The sequence below is a fragment of the Dermacentor albipictus genome, chromosome 3, assembly GCF_038994185.2.
Source record: "Dermacentor albipictus isolate Rhodes 1998 colony chromosome 3, USDA_Dalb.pri_finalv2, whole genome shotgun sequence".
NCBI lineage: Eukaryota > Metazoa > Arthropoda > Arachnida > Ixodida > Ixodidae > Dermacentor > Dermacentor albipictus.
In genome coordinates, this window is record NC_091823.1 from 124,983,513 (window position 1) to 125,004,571 (window position 21,059).

At 41.8% G+C, this 21,059-nt stretch overlaps 1 protein-coding gene across 2 annotated transcripts in view; it reads left to right on the plus strand.

Annotated features, from left to right (window-relative positions):
• LOC135909444 (MAM and LDL-receptor class A domain-containing protein 1-like) overlaps nt 1-20,825 on the plus strand; it is a 251,164-nt gene extending 230,339 nt beyond the window's left edge. For both annotated transcript variants that reach the window (XM_065441402.2, XM_065441403.2), the window contains exons 57-65: nt 1,672-1,796; nt 6,439-6,553; nt 8,339-8,413; nt 10,195-10,389; nt 11,120-11,251; nt 14,689-14,841; nt 18,854-18,962; nt 19,751-19,806; nt 20,547-20,825. In XM_065441402.2, coding sequence (XP_065297474.2) covers nt 1,672-1,796; nt 6,439-6,553; nt 8,339-8,413; nt 10,195-10,389; nt 11,120-11,251; nt 14,689-14,841; nt 18,854-18,962; nt 19,751-19,806; nt 20,547-20,560 — 974 coding nt within the window. In that variant the 3' untranslated portion in view covers nt 20,561-20,825. The remainder of the gene's footprint in view (nt 1-1,671; nt 1,797-6,438; nt 6,554-8,338; nt 8,414-10,194; nt 10,390-11,119; nt 11,252-14,688; nt 14,842-18,853; nt 18,963-19,750; nt 19,807-20,546) is intronic.
• Nucleotides 20,826-21,059: the final 234 nt, after the last annotated feature.

The following is a 21,059-nucleotide window of genomic DNA, read 5'->3' on the forward strand; positions in this document are numbered from 1 at the left end:
TGACTAATAAAATTATAATGAGGAGTAAGGGAATTAACAGGATGATAATAAGCGAATTCAGGGAGATGGGTACGTCATGCATTCATCTTTAATGCAACGAAACTTGGGCTTTCGTCTTCAAGGGGTCTTAGGGGTAACGTAAGAGACCCTGCGAATTTTTTCACAGGCGAACATTACTTGCAAGAGAAATAAAAACGCAAATTCAACTAACTCATAAAAATGCACAAATTATTCTTTTGAAAAATTTACTTTAAGGCACATATTGCAATTTACGAATTGTAGCAGGTGAGTTTACTTGGAACCCGCTTGGAAGGAATTTCCGGAATGACGCCAGTTTACAGATATGCGCCATCAAACTTGACATGAAAATGCACTGTTGTTCCACTTACTTTTCAACAAAACGGTCTTTTCTCTAATGAACCACGAAACTCGAAAGCCCATGTATTCCGTTCCACAGTTTCGGAAATATCCCAAAACTAGCGTCATCCTGGAAGTTCCTTTCAAATGTATACGTTTTGCAAGATCACCTAACAATTCCTAAATTGAAATATGTGCTGTAAAGCAAATAAGGAGTTCATATATGACTTTTCGGTAATTATTTGGAGATGTGTTTCAATTTCTCCTGCTAATAATGTCTGCTTCTTAGAATAATCCAGCTGAAGGGCAAGAATAATCATATCTGCCACAGGCGATCTTTAAAAGCTCCAGAAAACTTAAAAATGATCACCCTGTATATGTCAAAGCCAAAGCATGGACGCGCTCTGTGTGCCACCTGATTCCAACATTCTGTAGAGGCATGGCTAATTAAGATAGCTAATAAGGGAGCTCGAACCCACGCCCTTGGGTGGGAGTCAAACCGTCGACATTAGGAATTTAGAGGGATCAATAAACGCATTAAGGGGCATATGGCTAAGAAAATTAAGAGAAGATGAAAATTAACAAAGATACGTGACTCGTAACATGTTAATTTTGCGTAGATCGTCTCTTATCAATTTGGTACCTAGCACCAGCATTGCTGAATCCGTGTACCCGCGCCTTTTATTCCAGGAGGGTGATATCGCGCAGGCGGGTTGATTCGAAAGTGCAGTGCGGTACCGGACTTTCTTCCCAGCTTTTTCTCTCATTATTGCCATGCTAACATATCAATGAAATTTGCTTGTTCGTTCACTTCCAAGCCAATAAATTGTATTCTTGCCTGCGATGAAGACTGGCACAAAGTGGATTCGAAGAGATCGGCCATCGCCTCTCGTTCTTAAGAGATTGGAGGTCCAGAGTAAGGCTGTGTGGCCTGACAAGTCTCGTGGACGTCTTGGCTATATAAGTTTAAAGTATTTCGAAAACGCTTCGCGTCCAACATCCCTAGAAAAAGAATTCTATTATAACATGCAGAATACGTTGTTGTATGGATCCATAAAACATATTAAAACACACATACTTAGTGTCAGAATTATGTAAAACATACTGTTTTCTACGCACTGACACCTATAGGAACAAGAAAATTTCTCCATAGTACTTCCAGCTCAAGCGATGAACGCGTTTCATATGGCTAGCACAAAAAAAATGAACGCCAGAGAGGGCATTGCGTCATACAGCATTTAAATAAAATTGTTTATAAAGTTCAAAAAATAACAAACATTTATTGTGTGATCCACTTTTTTTTGTCCTTCATAGCTGGAGCATCGTTGACTGTTTCATTCTTCGGTGACACTGGCCCCCCACGGACAGTGCAAGCCACTAAGCCAAGTGAATGGACCCTTCTCTCTATTGAACGCTCCGACCTTCCTCAAGTCTTCTCGGTATGCAGCCATGACGTGTTAGATAATTCAAGTTTTATGCAGATTGAGGCGATGTGCGGTTCAATTGCATGCACAAATCACTGCCCTTTATAACCTACTTGCGAGTCGCAGTGCACGTGTAACCATCATATATGCGTCCATTGTCTGGTATTCAGATGAACAACCAACATTAATATGTTTGCATCACATCCTTTAAAATCTGTGATTTTCGGCATCACTAATGTCTCAGTGGTTAAAGTGTGCTGCTACTTGGCAAGAGTCCCAGCAACGGAGGCCGCTATTTTATGAAGTCAAAATAAAAACATACTCTCATATTTTAGTTGATGTACACAGTAAGGAACCTCAAATGAGAAATTAAATATTCAATAGCCATACAGCACGACATATATCAACAGTGGAGGTGTTATGTTGGAATGGTAAGCACATCATTAAACTTTATTATCATACCTTCATAGGATGACAAGCAGCAGATACCTATGCCGAAAAAAAATTGCAGAAAGCTGTTGCAAGCAGCATTTAACCTTCGCAGCATGCTGCGAAGTGCATTACCTGATCCTGGGTTTTGTAGCGTCAATAAACACCATGCCACAAAACGAGTAAGAAGACGCAAGCAGACAGGTTCGTCCATTTGGGCTTTATTTAGGTTGACAAATTGCACGTGATATGGCAGAATACATCTATTTTAGAAAGCGAAGTTGGGGAGCAAAGTAATGCAACCAATACAATCACAATCATCAGCCTCTTTTTGTGTCTACTGCAGAAAGAATGCCTCTCCCAGCGATCTCCAATTGCCCCTGTATTGCGGTAACTAATCGCAAATTTTTGGTGGTGTGAAACTAGTGCAAGCAAATGTACAGCGTTTGTCATAAATATACGGGCTACTTCGTGCCACTCCCACACAGTAACGAGCGTGTTTCTCCTAAAATCACAAAAGGACTGAATTGGCCGGCTACGGCTGTTCGGTCCGAATCGTTTTACTTAATACTCGGCACTGATATGACTGTGTCACGCGGGCACTCGTGAACACCCTTCAACTAATGGAGCACGAGACTCCCTAAAGGAGTTCGATATCAAGGGAGTCACACGGCAACTGTCACACACAGTCCTGTCACACGGCAACTATAGCGAGCCTTGCACAAAAGCTGCCAGTGGCACACAAGCGCATCTTCGACTTGTGTACGCGCACAAAAAAAATTCACGTCTTTAAAGAACCATTTTAGCTAGAGTTCATTCAGTGAAATATTATGTTCAAAGTACCACGAAAATTTGACTCCTTGTTTGCAGTTAAAATACAATCAATAAACATAGCGATACCCAAAGAAACGCTGCCAACCACTTGATTACTCGTGGTTTTGTGCATGGCGTGCCGTGGCTACCGACTTTGGCTCTGTTTGTCGTACTCCTGTGCCCTGACCGCAAGATTTTAATCGCGGCCTTTTCACGCATGGTTGCGAGGCACCACGCAGCACAATCACGATGTTTATAGATGCGGAGGAAATATCGCCGCGAGCAAGAGGAGGATTGTACCAGCGATAGGAACTCTCGCTATAGAGAATATAAGGAAGCACAGAACTCGGGGAACTGCGGTGGTTCCAGGATGCAGTCCACTGAGGTTTATCCTGGCTGGAGCCCCATAATGACAGATGTGGCCAAGGTCTTGGCCGAATCCGTGCTTGTTGGGCGCCCGGTGGAATTTTCTGGAACGTGTTGTTCAGTGGTGTGGTATCACCACTGTTATGGAGCAGGAAAAAGGTGCTCCTACGTTGAGAGAGAGTAGTGGTTCTTTATGAAGAAGGGAAAGCACTGTCTTCTTCAGCCCTTGAGGGAGCGCGGCTCAGCGCGATGTTGAAATGCAAGAACCAACGCGTCATTATCTCTCCTCACGCGCTCGCTCCGCTGGCGCTGTCTTGGCGCATTTCGTCGTCGTTGGCACGACAGCGGTGCCGTCATACATACATACATACATACATACATACATACATACATACATACATACATACATACATACATACATACATACATACATACATACATGCATGCATACATACATACATACATACATACATACATACATACATACATACATACATACATACATACATACATACATACATACATACATACATACATACATACATACACGTTCTCCGATACCTCCCATCCACTCTCTAGCTATATTACGTGAATGGCTTCCCACACTTCACAAATATCAGTTTTACAACTTTAACACTACTAATGCAAACAGATCAAAAGTAGTTGCGGCTGCCAATGTGACACGTCTACTACTTTGCTGGTTGTTAAGAAAAAATATTAGGTGAAGTTGCTTTCGCTTTCATGTGTGGAGGAGCCAGCTGCTGCGAAGGGGGCGCTAGCATAAGCTTGTATCGCCGCCTTTCGGGGGCAGCGGATGATGGCCGTTCTGCGAGGGTTGGAGCGCATTTCAGAACAGCGGTTCACTCACGGTAACTCTTGTGGAACGCCTGGCGTCGACAGGCAGCGGCAAAACTTCCATTTAATAAGCCAAGCCGGCTTGGAATAATGAAATGGACTTCGCATATTACAGCGTAGCTGTTATACCTCAGAACTAAAAGAGTGAAAGCATAAAGCAAAAGCGTATCGCCGGGTATTCCCCAGCTGCGTTTAATCGCGAGAAGTGCCAAAGCATATTGTGATAAAGAGTATCGCGATTAAAACAAGTAAAACCGGAATAGACACTGTTTAGTATGGATTGCGGTATGACGTCATGGGCTCTCTGGGCAAACTGCGTAGCCTCATCTCAGTTTCCTTCCACTCGTGCAATGGGTAGGCCGCGTGCCGTGCGGAGTGCGGAAGAACAGCGCACCTACAAAGAACACCGTCGCGAACATAATCGGGAATGTGCGCGGCGGCGGCGGGTGGCACGTAATACGGACGACGATCGTGCCGCAAACGCCAAGGGTGTGCACCTTTGGTTGGATCACCCCTACCGACTTCACTCCCACGGTAATTGTGGGTGATTTCAATATAGACGTTCCCCTGTCAGACGGCAAGTGGTTCATGGCGTGTCTCTTGAAAAGGTTGGGCTTTGAAAGTTACACAAGCTTCAGTGTGCCCACGATGGGTCATCAGTTGTGTATAGGCCTCACTTTGGCCAAGAACGTTTCATGTGTCACCACAGAGACATTGCCCGTATGTCATAGCGATCATAAAGCGGTACTCACCTTGCTGACCAAATGATTAATTAAAAAAGCAAATGAAAGAAGGTTAAAAATAAAATAAGAGTATGCAATTTAATAAAAGAACAAAAAAAATCCGGGAAAGTGAAATTCATTGTGGCGTGTGAATCAACATACTTATCACCTAATGTACAGCTCCGCTGGTCGTCCACCTTCAAGGAGTGGAATGGTTCTGATATTTTTAAATTATAAGTGAGTGATTTAACTCTGCCAAACTTTACATTAAAGAATTTCGGCTATGAAATGCGGCCTTTCTGCAAAGTTTAGTAAGAACAGAGCAGTGGTAAGCGCAACATCATTTTCCTACCATTTTGAGAAAAGAAAGCGTGCATTCCTGTATATTTTTCCGGTTGTGTGGTGCGGTTTCTGCAGCACTCTTGACGTCACAGGCCATTGTATCATGAGCACGACGGATGCATTCACTCTGCAGGGCGTTGGCTTACCAGAGCAGCTCCTGCTAAGAGCAAGTGGACACCCTAGTGGTAGCAGGCAACATAGCCCGTATAGCTCGGAACGATACTCTACCTACTCTCACGTATAACTATGGCACGTGAAAACCTTGGCATTGTGTGCGACTAATGCACTTCAGCTTTTTGAACAATTGTTGTCATGGGAATTTTTCTGTTTTATCTCGGGAGACGTGTAAATTAAAAAAATATGATCGAGGCCGTGCTTTCTCGTGCACATACCGGCCAAGAGAAGCTGGTAGGTTGCAAAAAGATTTTATGAACAGAAAGCACATATGGCGTAACAAGAAACAGAGTGTCATAATATCGTTACCAAATATTTGATATTTTACCCTAATATATAAGTCGGAAGAGAAAACTTATAAGATTACGCTCCAGAAAATGTCACAGCGATCACTTCAAAAACACTATCAGTGATAAAGGTCACCTGTTACTCAAGTTGGTTACGAGACAAAGGGGAAACGTGTTAGTGGAATGACTGGGAAACCTATTCCGGGTGGATATTCGCAAGGTGAGCAAGAGTGGTTAGACCTCTCATAAATTAGAACGCGTCAGCACTTCCACCATGCAATAAAACCTACAAGCATTAATCCCCGTATTTCTGCAACGTAATGGTGCTGGTCCCAATGTGATGGTAAATTCAAGGCATCGAGCTGCGAAAGCACAGCTAACTGTGTTTTTTGGGCACATTGGCGGATATTTATCTTACTACAAGGTGTAGCATATTTTTTGGGAAACCTGATAACTTGAAATTATGTAAGCTCAACAGTTTGTAAGCTGATGAAAAGTACACGCCTAAATGGCAGACAGCGTGCGCTGTGTGAATTGCGCCTGGGAACAATTAAGGAAGAAATCTTTATTCTATCTTCACGGCTTTCTGACAGCAGGCCTGGCCCACGTAGTACAAAATAAATATTACTTTTTCCAATTATCAGCGAGGGTTTGTATCTTATTGCGCAGGTTGTAATCACTGGCCGGACTGCTGGTGGCCGTAGTGACGTCGCCATTGATGACATCGACGTGCGCCGCGGCAAATGCGAAGGGACACCGCTTACTACGAAATCTCCAGCGCCCGGTATGTTCTAGGTTACCTGGATAGCCGAACACTCGGCAAAAGTGCAGGTGCTCTTAAGGCAACAGTTTATATTAGAGTTGGACGGCATGTTAAAAACAATAACAAAACAAAATCAGTGCTATGACAACTATGTTTTTGAACATTCTTTATGCTAGTTCACAAACAGTGCTTATCTCTGAAGGAAAAGGAAAAAAAGAGGGGGATCTTTTACTGCTGCTTCGCATAATTTGCCCCACCTTGTGCAAATCAGCGGAGTGTTACACTAGGGTCTTATGTTTCGAAATGAACAGTTCTCTCCATGGAAACTTCTCATAGCAATTTCCTGTAGCAAATGAAAAAAAAAAGAGCCAGTGAAATAAAACCCAGAAGAAAACCTGGAAGGAAATGCGGCACATAAAATGGCGACTCGGAAGCGCAACTAGCAGGCGAATTTTATTACATTTCCTATATTTATACAAGCAGAGTACGGTGAAGGGTATCGAACCGAACCGAACTGAATCAACAACTGGAATGGAACCGTTATTTTCTGCAGAATCGGAACCGAACCGGAACCGAACCGGGCCTTTACTTTTCCACCATCTTGAAACCAAACCTGAACGGAAAACCGAACTGAGCCTGAACTGAACTGTAGCACCGTTCTGAACATGTTCAACAAACAGTTCAGAAGAGTATGTGGACCCCCTGCCAGGGCACGTGAGAGGGGGAAGGTGGGTCAAGGCTAAAAGCCTCCCGTAGTCACCAAATGATTCCCACGCAACCGCCAAGATTCCTTAATACCCTAAAACAATATCAATTCACTTGTGACACTCACCAGGTTTTCAGGTGTTTTCAAACCGCAAGTACATCTTGTCAGGTCACCAAAACCGACTGACTACCGCAATGCTGGATGACGGTCTGCTTCTGGGTTCGTTTTAAGCATGCGAAAATACAAGTGCAATTGACAGGTAATTTTTTATTCGGTGGTGAAATAGCAAATTGGAGAGGAAAGCATCCGTTTGAATGTAAGGGCCCTGTAGATGCACTTGGTAACAGGGTCACTGAAGGAATACATCAAGACGAGCTCGATTGCAAGTTTAGGCTTGTGTAATGTGAATTCGTCATTCTTTGCGAGGACAGCGCTTTTGTAAGCAACAAAAGGATGAAAACAAGGAAAATCACAATGGTGGCACGTATTTTTAACCACGGTACCTCTCATGCAGTGTCAGCACTGGCTTACGGATTCACAGAGAGCGGCAAAGCGGTGGGAAATGTTGGCACTGCATCAACTCGTCCGCTTTAGGCAAGGGTGATTCAAATTTAGGAGCCGCTAGCAGCGGAACTTTGGTCGCCAATTTTCTGCGCAACAAAGCCATATATTGTCCCGCAGAAGACGAGGATATACATTTCCGACAAACGAATTATCGATCAAATATAGCCCAATATAATCCTTTAGCGTTCGGTTGAGAGCCAAATTTAGAGAAATGCGGTTGAGCAACACAGCTAAAAAGGAAACAACACGCACACTGATACCGCGAGCAGCGAGCATACGGAATTTCGGGGGCGCACGCCATCAAAACGGGTCCTACGTCGTGCATTAGCACATCTTTCGTTTTTCTCATTTCCCAAGGAAATTGCTTACCCCGACAGCGATGTTTATTTGGTTTCCGCGCATCTTCTCATTTGCCATCTGCATTTTACCAATAGCATTTGTACTTAGTGTTTTTTGTTTGGTTGTTTGATGCTTAACTCTGAACAAAATACTGTTACGAAAGTAATAAATTTTTCGTTTCGATTATCCTCTTACAGAAACCACACCTTCTGTTGAAATTACGACACCAGTAGTTACGCAGCCAGTGTCTACGCAGCAAACTACTTCAACAGGTAATAAGAAAATTATATTCAACCTATTGTGTGCCTTTTCCAGATCCTATAGGAGCCAGAGGTCGGAGTTTTCAAGTACTGTTGAGCATTAAGTACAAGTTTTGAAGGCGAATAGTTCTATGTCTGAGCGCGTTCCATTATTAGCTCTTGTGTAAAATTTAAGTCTTGTCAACTTCAATTTTTTCCTAAGTGCATTAGTAAACCACAAGGGAAACACGCGAATCTATGTATGCTGCGATTGATAGATGGTACATCCTAACGTTACTAATAGCAGAACCAACAATTATTGCTTGGAACAATACCTTGGCTTAAACTGCAATTCTAAAAATGAAAGCTTGAATTGATTGCGCTGTTATCTTGACAACACCGGCAAGATAACTGCAAATATAAAATGTATGTGCAGAGGGTGATGCCTTGTTTTGAAGTTTAAAAAATACGATCCTTCTTGAAATGCTCCTTTTTTGTTGCTCACTTGCTTTAAGCATGAGTAATCTAAACTATCTCTTTGTGTGTATTTATCAACAAAGGTTCTTCAGCGCAACGTTTGCGATATCATTGAGAGTGTATGTAATCACAATTTCGAAGCAAATCGAATAGTGTTTGCTGATTAATTCGTATTTGATTCTAGAATTCCCTATTAGAATTGCGACTTGTCTAAATTATTCTTGTGCGGGAAAGCCAAGCTCGTTGCACGAAGTATCCAGTTCCTCTTCACACACGTGATGGAGTTCATTTACGCACGATAGTCCTCAGTCGGTGGGTGAGCCTGTCTCCCCCGAGGCTGGTTATTAGTACGTTGTCTTTATTTTAACAATTACATAATTTTATTTTCACAACCTTTATTGTCATTGCGCAGTTAATATGAGAGTACGTTCCTTTGCTTCTCTATATAAAGTTTTGAGTTTACCTGACAGCGAAATCTTAACGCCTGTACATGTATCGAATTTCGTAAACATGCGTTTTAATACCAATCAAACTTAACAAAATTTCGCGTTTTCCTTTGTGTATATCAGAATATGTAGCTGTCTTTCTAAAATAGCTCTCCTCATTACTATTTCAAAGATACCCGTATATATATTAATGAATCCTAGAATGCTATAGGTAACACCAAAGTGCATAAAAAAGAGCTCTGATAATCTGATAACAGGCTGTACTTTTTATACGTAGCATTCGACATGTAGCATTACTAATATATTGATTTTTATGCAGCTTAGTAAAGAAGTGCACAAAATTGGCTCATTTATTGATCTCAGTTCTGCAGACTTATACAGAAAGCCGGAATTCTACGCTCACGCCATTTGATCGAGCCAAACAAAATGAATAGGTTTGCAGAACGGTCCCTCTACATCTTTGCTGCTGTAGAGTTCTAAAAATAACGCTCTAGTTTGAGTACGAAGCACGCTCTAAGCATAGCTGGGGTATCTATTTTTAATATATTGTTCTCGGCATGTATTCATTTGCTCCTAATGCCTTGACTGCCAAATTTAAACACATTTAGTCAGTCAGGAAACATATGTAGGATGAAATGATGGGGAAAGACTAACTAGAAAAGGCGGGGAGGTTCAGCAGTATCGGTGCCTGATTGAGTACCTCACACCAAAGGAAGGAATAGTAAAATAACATCGTGCGCGGCTCTCAAGCTGTACTTCAGTTTTATTCTCTGCGTACATACTTATGTTTGTTATTTTTTTTGGGGGGGGGGGGTAGAGGTAGGGTAACCAGATACGGTAGGTTTTATAGAATGAATCGTTACTTACGCAACACTTTATGTGACATTCTAGAGCCAGCTCTTCTGACTACAGGAGTGGTAACTCCGGAACCAATCACTAGTGAATCTCCAGCCCCTCCAAAGCCGAAGCCTGCCTTGGTATGCAGTCGCAGCGAGTTCGATTGCAGAGACGGTAGCACTTGCATTCCAGCGGCACTGCTGTGTGATGGCGTTAACGACTGTCCGAATGGGCTCGACGAGAAGTGCGGTGAGAATTTGTTTTCGCAATAAGCTTTACGTTAGTGAGCTCAAGTGTAGTCGTTGGTCTGCTGAAATCTCTCTAAGTTTTTATTGCTAGGAGATGTCGCACTCTAACTGCACATTAATTCACACGGGCACTTGAATGGGAATCGTAAAAACGTGTTTGCTTGCGTTCAGTCTGGTGAAAAATAAAGATTTTGAGGCGTCTGCAGTTCAGCAACACATTGTAACAGTGCAATTTTAGATGTGCAGTATGATTTGTGTTCAGATAATAACCAATGAAATGTCCAGATGGTCGTTTGCTTCTTCCATGTCAATAGAACTATGTACGTTTCGCAGCAAAAGGGTACAAAGTGATTTAATAAGTTCACCGCCTAAAGGTGGTGTGGCTTTAAACATACTTATTTTGTTTATTATTATCTGTCACAACTTCTCTTCACTTTCCCATTAGTACTAAAATTGGTTTCCACAGTACGTTCTGATGTTCGAACAGTTATCATGATGTTCCGCGAATTAATTTGGGTGTTTCTGAATTTTTATGGTTTTGGTATCGGCCTTTAAATTACTCCAGCCGCTAAGCTAAGCTGAAGTAGTCTTCAAATTATGCTTAGTATAAGACAGCACCTATAAACGCTCCCTCGATATCTTTCGTTTGTTAAGGAAGGAACTGCTTCTCATATTCTAGTAACTATACGTCAGATTCCCTTGTTCTGTGTTTCTTCTTTCACCGACCGCAGGAAGCTTCATGCCATGCAAGGAAAACGAATTCTTCTGCGCTACTCGCTCTCCCAGCGCTTGCCTTCCGCGCTCTCTGCTCTGTGATGGTCACGAGGACTGCGCTGGAGGCTCCGATGAGTCTTTATGCCGTGGTAAGAAAGCATTCGCCTCTAAAAAACTTTGCCACTGGCATCCTCCTTACGTGCATAGACTTAATTGAACGATTTCTCTCTGCCAAAATTTTCATGAACTAAATCACTGCACCATAAAATATGATTATTTAGGTGCCGTTCTACTAGAAGATCAAGATTGCGCGTAGGTGCATGTTTCAGTACATTATTTTAAGTATTATATGAGCTCGAGACATGGGTCCATGCTCCTAACGCAGATTCTAGACAACGAGTTTCTTAGAAAACACGTGCTGGCTCATTGTGATATCAGTAACATTATTAGCACAGAAGGCTCAGAAATGGTGATTCTTACAAGTTCATAGATTCATGAATGGGGTAGTAGAATCATTAGCAATTTCTTACTGTTTTTATCTTTCCTCTGAGTTCGTTGCTTGGTAATGTTGGCTACCATTCGGTTATTTGGTCCCATGGACGTGAAAGTCAAGAGGATGAAAAATAGTAACCATAAATACAACGCAATCACCATTTGGTATAGATTGCTTAGTTCTTTTTAATTATTTCTATGATGTAGTCTTAACCCAATAACGTAGTATCAGCTTTGAAGTTTTTACTTATAGTTTAAAGATTGTTGTGGAGGAGCTGAAAAGTGATCTGCAACTAACGTAGCAAGTTGGTAGTGGGGGTGTAGCAGGAGGCGGGTTTCACAAGTTCGTTCTGCTTCGAGTAAACTGTAAACTTAATACTAACTCAATCATATTATCACACGAGCAGCTAGGATTTTTTATTACCCATCGACATCGGCGGTTTTATGCAAAATCTGTGGCGGTAACCGGTGTTATGTATATGGATGCAATGTAGAATAATGGAGAGCAGGGAAACTTCTTGCACTCTTCATATGTAGACTAGATAGCGAGAGTAGTAGTTATCCAGTTTATAAAAAAGGCCAAGCCAGTTGTGCCACAGCGTTATGCTATCTTTGATTTTTATTCTTTGCCATCTTGTCATCACACTGCTTAACCAATATATGTGAGGCGGCTTATTCTTGCTATGATGAAACAGTACACCGAAAGATATTGACTCCAAGAAGCGTGACAAGTGCTCGTTATAAACTAAAATTCTGCAACAGCTCGCATGGTTATTGCAGAAATAAAGCACCCAAGCGTGCCCTATAAAGAATGAAAACGAAAGACAATCATGAACATCTTTTTTGACAGAGTATAAACAAAGGGTAGCCATTGCGTTTTTTTTCTGATGTTGAATTTGTTCATTATTACGCACGTGACGTAGCTAATTGTGTCCTGCAACAATGCTCACAACTTTGAAATGAGAAGCACAGCCGCCATTTAGCAATGTGTCACCATGAGGAAAAGTGCATTACTACTAGCATATTTCAACTTCTTTATTTTGTTCCACTATGTTCACGTGAGACTGAGGGAACTTGAGAATTCATGTAACAGTGAAAAAGAGGGTTTGTGCTAACTGCTTTCTCGTTTTTGTTTTGTTCCATTGCGGGAATGTTCAAAAAGAAGCACGGGAATCAGTTAACGATAATATTGCTCCTCAAATGCCGACAGATTAGAAAAAAGTTGCGGCTTCACCTTAGTTTCCAGAAACACGGGTATTATTGTCAGGCATACAGATTAGCTCATGTGCAAGATAACTGCGCCATTCAACACATGGAAAACATTCCTCCAATTCCCATCTCGGAATAACAGTGAACGGTGGTGCGATTAGAAAGAAAGCAATGTAGCGAGACGTTTTTATTATCACCGCAGACAGACGCAGTAGCAATCTCACTGCCTGCCACAATACCAAATGATACCTAGACTCAGTGTATCTCGTTGTAAGCACTGCGGCCCAGTTAATATTCTGTGGTACCAGCAATATCAAGGCTGCAACTTCGTTGTAATGGCGCTCCGTCCATCGGCCGCGCTATCTTTTGCGTATCCACTAAGGGGGACCTGCCAAGAATGGGGACCCACCAATAGCACATACGCAGTACCCAAGTTGTTTGTCAGGACACGCATGTGTCCAGTGGCCCAAAGTTAGTCACCCAAGTGTTCTTCTAGAGCAGACAGCAGCCAACACTAAGTTGTCTATTCAGTCACTTGCGCAGTGGCCCATATTGTCTGCTCGGCCAGAAAGCAGCCAGCAAATACCTACTGGCCCAAACTAGTAGGCAACTTCGGTCAGTGGTTGAAAGAGGTCAGATGTAAACAGAGAAACCAGAACCTCTGGAATCTTCCGAAAGTGTGCTAATTGAAATAAAGTTAAATACAAACCGTCGAAGGTAATTATAGAAGTATGCGCTTATTTGTAGCTCGTCACACAGCACGACAGTCCAAAGCACCGGTGTAACAAACAGCAGCGCATCGCTTCAGCCACCACCAAGTGTGCAACCTCCACAGTGGACATAAAGTCACCATTTACGCAACCAATGAATTAATGTGGCCACCTGCACATGCCCTCTCTGTGTCCACGTTACCCGCTCAATTGCTCATCTCCCCAGGCCGGCTTTGAAAATTACAATCACTTCTCTACAGTCACGCCTCTCACGATATCCAAATCCGCCCTGTTGAGTTAGACAGCAGCGTTTTAAAAACCAGCAAATATATCGGCTACCCTTCAGTTTCACTTAAAGAAAAATAGGTTATGCATCTGAATGGTTTTTATTTTGTTGTCACTGTTTACAATGTCAGCTGCGGCAATTAGGTAATAAAACTTTATGTGACAGTTTCTGGGTGCTCTCGTGTTTTTCACTCCACCTTTCGTGTGCACTGCTTAAATGTGACGAAATACGATGTTCACAACATTTCCGTTCATTTCATCTTATTCTCTGTGGACCCAGTTATGATGTTATGATGTTATGATGTTTTAAGAACTGTTGTCGGCACGAAAGCAAAATATTTGTTTCTCTATCTTGTAGCGATGGCGAATCATTTGGTGATAACAGATAAGTTTTTTTTACTGCGGTGTTTTTTCCGTGGTGCCTACCGTAGCGTAAATTTTGTAAGTTATAATGTAGCTGTTGCTTAAAAACGAGGTAAGATTTTACAGGCAACATGGGTGCGTAAATAGAATGTTTACGCTCAAGCTGCCTGTAATAATTGAAGATGCATAGTCAACTCTCATTGCTTACCGCCAAAGTTTGTTACTATTTCTTGATCATAATCCAACCACTGCACATTTATTCCACGGCGATGGTATTTCAGGTTTGTAGATTTACTGGTACAACTCCGGGAACCCGTCGGTCGGCATTTACTAAGACTCAAATAACTATGACAGATCAATTCCCTGTCTTGACGTGAACAGCATATAGTTACACAGTGTAATTCACCCATCAATAAAACTGGCCCAAGGAAATTGAACTCTCGGCAGAACCTTTTCCAAAGCTCCATGGACTATTTACAGTGCACTTTTTCAAACGCATTCTGTTCTATTTCTTTCTGTACAATCAGCGTGCCCATCTTACCTGTGCCTGAACGGCGCCATATGCGGATGGACACCACAAGCACCAAGCCCCACCTGTGACTGTAGTCGTGGATACGAAGGCCGTCGCTGTAACTTGTTGGCCAGCAGCGTACCAGAAGCAGACAATTTGACAGGGAAAGGTACTTCTTTCTTCGACGCTCATTATTAACCACATTTTTGGGGATATATGTCGGTTTGGCTCCGGTCGACGTAGTTTGCTGTCAGAGCGAATACGTGAATATGTAACAACCATGACAGAAAACTGCGTTTTCTTGGGGGGGGGGGGGGAGGGTCAGCGCTGATAGCGACTGCATATCAAATTCAGTTAAAATGCATTGTGTAGCCATGTTCAAGGCTGACGTCGAAGCTCAGGCAGCTCAACAGTGTTTCAGCTGTTGCAGATCCAGGAGAAATTCTTACGGGCGTAATTATTTCAGTAAAATTTCCCAGACATGATTGTCTGCCGACGTGGCTATATCGAGAAGAAAACAAGCAAAAAAAAATTCGTGCTTCTCGACCCATACTAGTCGTTTTCAGCATCACATCAAAATGACTAAGAGCAGCACGACGTGTGAATATGCCGCAGAATGATGGGATGTAATCTTCTTTACCTATCATTGTGACAGCAATTGTGTATACACTCCACGCGAGGTTTCCCCGTCGGCGTTGGTGTCACCGTTTAGCTCGGTGGTAATTTAGGTATATGTATCCTATATGTGATACGAGCCGCCACGATTTCTTACGATCCTCAAAAGTGACGCGCCAAGTGACGTCAGAAGAGACTTACAAAAAGCGAGAACCTCCAGGAGCACAGCCAGACAGCATTGTAGCTGCCACCCAATGAAGTCCTTCGCAGCCCCCTTATCACTTCTTGCTTTCTGCAACCCTCGAGCGCCGGAATGCGCTTATCCATGCCCTATATGCGGATTATATTGCAGCCCCATTCATTCATCACAGTTGCTCCTACCATGTTTGACGTTTTTGACTAAATGATTCCTTATAATTTTGAGAATCGCAGCCTGCCAACAAATGTAATAAAATATAATGTTCACAGCTCGTGCCTTTTATCTTGGATCTTCTGAGTCCTTTAATAAAGATACAAAATTACATCAGGACTTAAACCAGAAATTGATGTAGTTTTACTGGAGCTGCCCTTTACGGGCAGCTCAGAGGCGTCCGTGTGATGTCCTTACAGTCTCCACACGGCAGGTTAAGGCTTTTAAGGGTGCCAGAAATATTTGCCCACCCACGTATCTCACGTCAACGTTAGTCGGGCCCACGTGATAATAAACACTGTCCGAGAAAATTGGGGGCAACACTAAACCTTGCTATAAAAGTCAGTGCTTCTCCTTTCGGGCAAAACTTCATTTTTTTTCACGTGTCTGATTGAGAGTTCCAGCGGAGGTTGTAAAATTAATACTCCAGCCATATGTATTTAGTTCAGAATGATGGTAGTTGTCTCTAGACAGCCCATATTACGGCCTGTATTTACGAGATATTCAGCCAGGTTGTTAGAAGAAGTCAGCTTTGTAAGAATTGGGCACGTCTACGTCTATTTTGGGGTGCTTAGGAAAGTGTGTTAGAGTTGCCTGACCAAGCAAGTAACCGAGCACAATATCCTACAGATCGAATTGCTCTCGTGAATGTCATCATGCGCGTTTAGTGAAAAATGGTAGAAGATTGTGCAAAACTCTGAGTTATGCTCTGCGAAAACAAGCTGTCTAACTATGAGTGGTCCCGCAAGCTGTTCTCTTGCTTATATCATAGGCTTTGTAAAGTAGATACGGTTGTTCGTTAGTGTAGCGTTAACACAGTATTTGAAATCTTTTATAGAAGAATTAGCAAGCTGGTGAAGGCTCAGCCTGATTGCGGTAGAGATAAATCACAGATTAGGACAAGAATCGCCAGAGATAGAATCTGGTGACCCGTGGTGGTTGGTTGTTGGTTAGGTATAGGGCTGCTAAACATGAGGTCGGCGGATCGATTCCCAGCCACTGTGGCTGCGTTTCAGTGGAGACCAAATGCGAAAACACCTGTGTACTTAGATTTAGGCGCACGTTAAAAAACCCCTGATCACCTAAATTATTCCGGAGTTCCGCACTATGGTGTGCCTCATTATCAAACCGTAGTTTTGGCATGTAAAAGCCCACAATTTCATAGAATCAGATGCACGGTACATTCCTGAAAGGGATAAGTTGTCACCCCGTTTAATCGTAGCTTCGTGCTACAATTAGGGTGGATGACATTTTTCGTTTCTTTCATGTACGTTCCTCCACCTTTCAGACTTGCGCAAAACCGATTTGCAAATGCAGGTTTTCTTAAATCGGGCTTACACATATTTGCCTCCATTACAATACAATGGGCAATGCTGATAATTACAATGAATTGACACTCTGTCGTATAATACAAATCACAGGGCAAGAAAACTGTGCTAGAAGCATGCAATGTGCCTCGAGGTCATATTATTTGCACTTAAGATCCGAACATAGTAAATATCTGAAGATATTACTCGAACCTTAAACATCTTGTAAGAGTCACTGAATCAATTTTTTATATTTATAACATGACTTGTTTCGAGAAGCCTGTAAACTGCTCAACTGGAAAATGCTGTTCCTTCTAGCCTTGGTATGACATCTGAAGAAAAAAATCATTCGTAAATCAATTTTTTACTGCACTCATAGCCATAACTTGTGCAACTTCACTGCATTCAGAAGAAAACATATCTGCAGATATACAGGGTGTCAGTTTTGGGTTTTATAGAATTTTAAAAATTACATGTGGCAGATAGCATAACTCTTGTCCCTAAAGATGAAACATCCACCCGAACAAAGGAAACCCAAACGGGTACCTCGAAAGGAAAGCTTCACAGTTGAAGAAAAATTCGTCCTGATCCGGGACTCGAACCCTGGGTTTCCTTTGTAGCACTTAGCTACGTTCGGGCTGATGTCTCATGTTCCCTTAGATAATTACTTTCCTCTGCCTTGAGGGTTTCCGCAGAACTATTACTTCGAACTCTTGTCCTTGAGCTTGATTTTCCTCAGAAGCGGAGAATACAAGCGCGCCAAACCGGAGCACATATGTTCCACTACATACCCAAAACTCAGATTATGAATTATTTGATTTACGGCACATATTACAAATCACTAATTTTAGCTGTTGAGCCTGCAGGACTTATCTACTTAAAATTAATTTCGAGGATAGCGCCAGTTTCGAGATAATGTTTGCTAAAGTGCAGAACGAAATAGATGGGTGCTCATTCTACTTTTGTGCTGCAACACATAGACATTTTTGTTAGAAGTGTGAGTAGAACAACGATGCATTTTTGGGGCAAGTTTGATGGCGCGTATCTCATACTGATGTCATTCTCGAAATTCATTCAAGCGGATTCGCTTTGCAAACTCACCTGGCACAATCTCTAAATTGCAATATTTGCCGTAATGTAATATATCCAAAACATAATTAGCGGATTTTTGTTAGTTGATTATGTGTTTCTATTCCTCGTGAATGTCTTGCAGAAGAAGCCTTATGCAAGTATTGTGGTTTCTTGAGTTATATAATCCAGCGCAGGGATGTGAATTGTGTTACGTGCAAAAGTCTATTTTTTTAAAACAACTTCACAATACTTTAAAATAATCACCATTTGCTGGTATGTTTTTGTTTCAAACAAGTTCAGAACCGCGTGTTCCGGTTCAAACTCAGAACACCTCAAGTTATGTTGCACAGTGTAGTGCTTATTGTTTTGCTTTTCTGCCACATATGGAAAACTTATCACATGCCATCAATAGTAAATGATATTAGAAAAATAGACGTTAGGCCATCCTGAATCCATGTTCACAAAGCAGTTTGTGCTATAAATCGCTTGTTGATACGCATGGCAACATAGGTAAAATATGGTGATGTTATCGAGGCCAGCCAGCGAGTGCTGGCAACTTATATGAACCAAAGGCTTGATTAACGGTGACCCAAAATTCATTGAGTTCTTCTAGGCCTGAGTTGTCATACATGCAGCGCTTCGTATCGCCGATAACTGGCTGGATAGTGTTGATGCCACCAAAGGAGAGAAACATATTGCTTCAGTGGCAACACCATGAGTACTTGTAACCATTGCTCGATGTCATTCAGGCTGAATAATTTTCTCGACTTGTTTTACAGGTTCTGGATCTGCTGCCGGCATTGTTACAGGCATAATTGTTGTTTTGGCTATCATTCTTATAGCCGCAGTAGCCACATTCATTTTTATCCGCGGACGGCGCAAGGCACAGTGAGTATTTCCCCATGATTTCTAAAGATGGTTTTGTTTATTCGGGTATTATTTCAATTTTGTTGAACTTCACATCGAATCATAAATGTCCATTTTTTTTCTGAGTCATGTAAAATACGCAGCTTTCTGTTTTGATACTCGGGTCAGTATCAACGCACAACTAATTTTTTCATTGTGCAGAAAGCAAGGAGAACGAATAAAGAAATACACTTTCACATACCACTTCCAAATAGGCAACCAGCTTATTTATGCTCACTGCGTTCCTATGTCAGGTCGGACTGATAAAAATATTGTTGCAGAGGAATTTCGAGCACAGCCTCCTTCTATATAGACAAGTCGTGATGAGCGTAACTTCAAGTGAGGGGCTAAATTTAGCTCAAAAACCCATTTGTCAATGCGTAATGCTGTAAAGGATCAATGTCGGACTGTTCATGTCTTTCGGTATTTTTCTTCTGATAGATTCACATACAAAGACTGTCCTATAGCATTAATGCAAGTTTTGTTATTGCTATGTTGCGTTAAAAGTCAGCTGCCTTAACATACCTTAAAATACCTTACCTTAAAGGCAACAGTGCTACCAACGCTGCATGTGTCAAGCTGCAACTGACATACAGTAGTGTCAGCATAGCCTTGAAGCAGCGTTACCACTATGGTACCTTTCTCGCTTACTTTAACAATATCTCACTCGTAGCATTGTTGCATGGTACGAAAGTATAAAACTGCAGAACTTGAGCCATTCGTGAGTATTCGGCATATTGTGCTGACTGTATATTGATGCTTCTTCGTAGGAACTCACCAGTCTTTCTCGACAATCCTTCATACGATGCTTCAACTGATGAAACAAGTAAGTAACGTATGTCAAATATGAGTTCAACACAGAACTCACATTTCCAGTCCAGTGTCGTACTAACAAAACTCACGCAGGATAAATTACATGTGAGGCTTATCCTCCACTTGTGAAAATTTGTTGAGTACTTTGTTAGGGTTACGTTTAAGGCCACAATAAAGGAAGAAAAAGAAACTGCCCGTCCTCATCAATTCTAAATGCATTGTGAAAAGTGCTAGAGAAGCTACGTAACATTCTAATGTTCATCGTCTTGCTTATTAAGAAAATATCCGCGGTCTGTATTTATACTACTCGTGCTCTGCAGCAGACGTGACTTTGACGTGCATGGCGGAAGTGCTCTCGGCTTCAGTATTAGAAGGTGAACGTATACAGGATGGGCCCCCGCGTCGTAAATTTATTGGAGTTCCTGTCAGGGGAAGCATCGTAGAAAATGAATTTAGAACTTTTGCGCAGCTTTCTTTTATTTTTCAGTCTTATGAATCTCCCGCTTCTGCTGTCATTTGCAATAAAACTACTTTCTTTTTCCTCTGTTTTTTTTGGGGGGGGGGCGGGGTAGTACTGTCCAGTGAAGATGTTACCAATAATTCTGGCAGTAAGCAGTAGGTTGACTCGCACTTTGTTGTTTAAAAGGCTGGCTTTTCACACTTACCCTCAATTGAGGCTAAAATTTTACTACAAACTTTAGGGTACACCTTCTTGATTAAGTAAAGACTTTCTGTTCTCTTTCTGCATTCTAGGGATCTTCAACTGACGGGCCAAGGTACTGCAAGCGTACTGTGACGTGATAAGCTCATGGAACATGAACACACTGTACAAAGCGAAGAGTTGACCTCTATTTATATCGTTTATATGTTATGTTGTTTATATGTTCGCATCCAAACATACTCATCAGCAGGAAGAATAGAGAAGCCGGAGTAATGATGTCAACATGTTACCTTTTTGCGCAAGTTCACTCGACAAGCTGCAAGGCATAAATCATGTTTGTTTATGGCAATAAAAAAAAAAGACGTAAAGTATGATGGTTATATGTAAAAGGAAAAAAAAAGCATGAATGAGAAGAAGGCTACAAATGCGCCACTACACATAAGGTTTCTAATCAGTAATATGACAGTAATATTAGTGAAACAAAAAGCAACAAAAGAGGCAAATAACTTACCTGGGTCATTGTACAGCACGTAGCTACTGATCTCATAAAGAGAAAACAATTGAAGTTTGAACAAACTATCTGAGATAATGCAAAAATAAAGGAG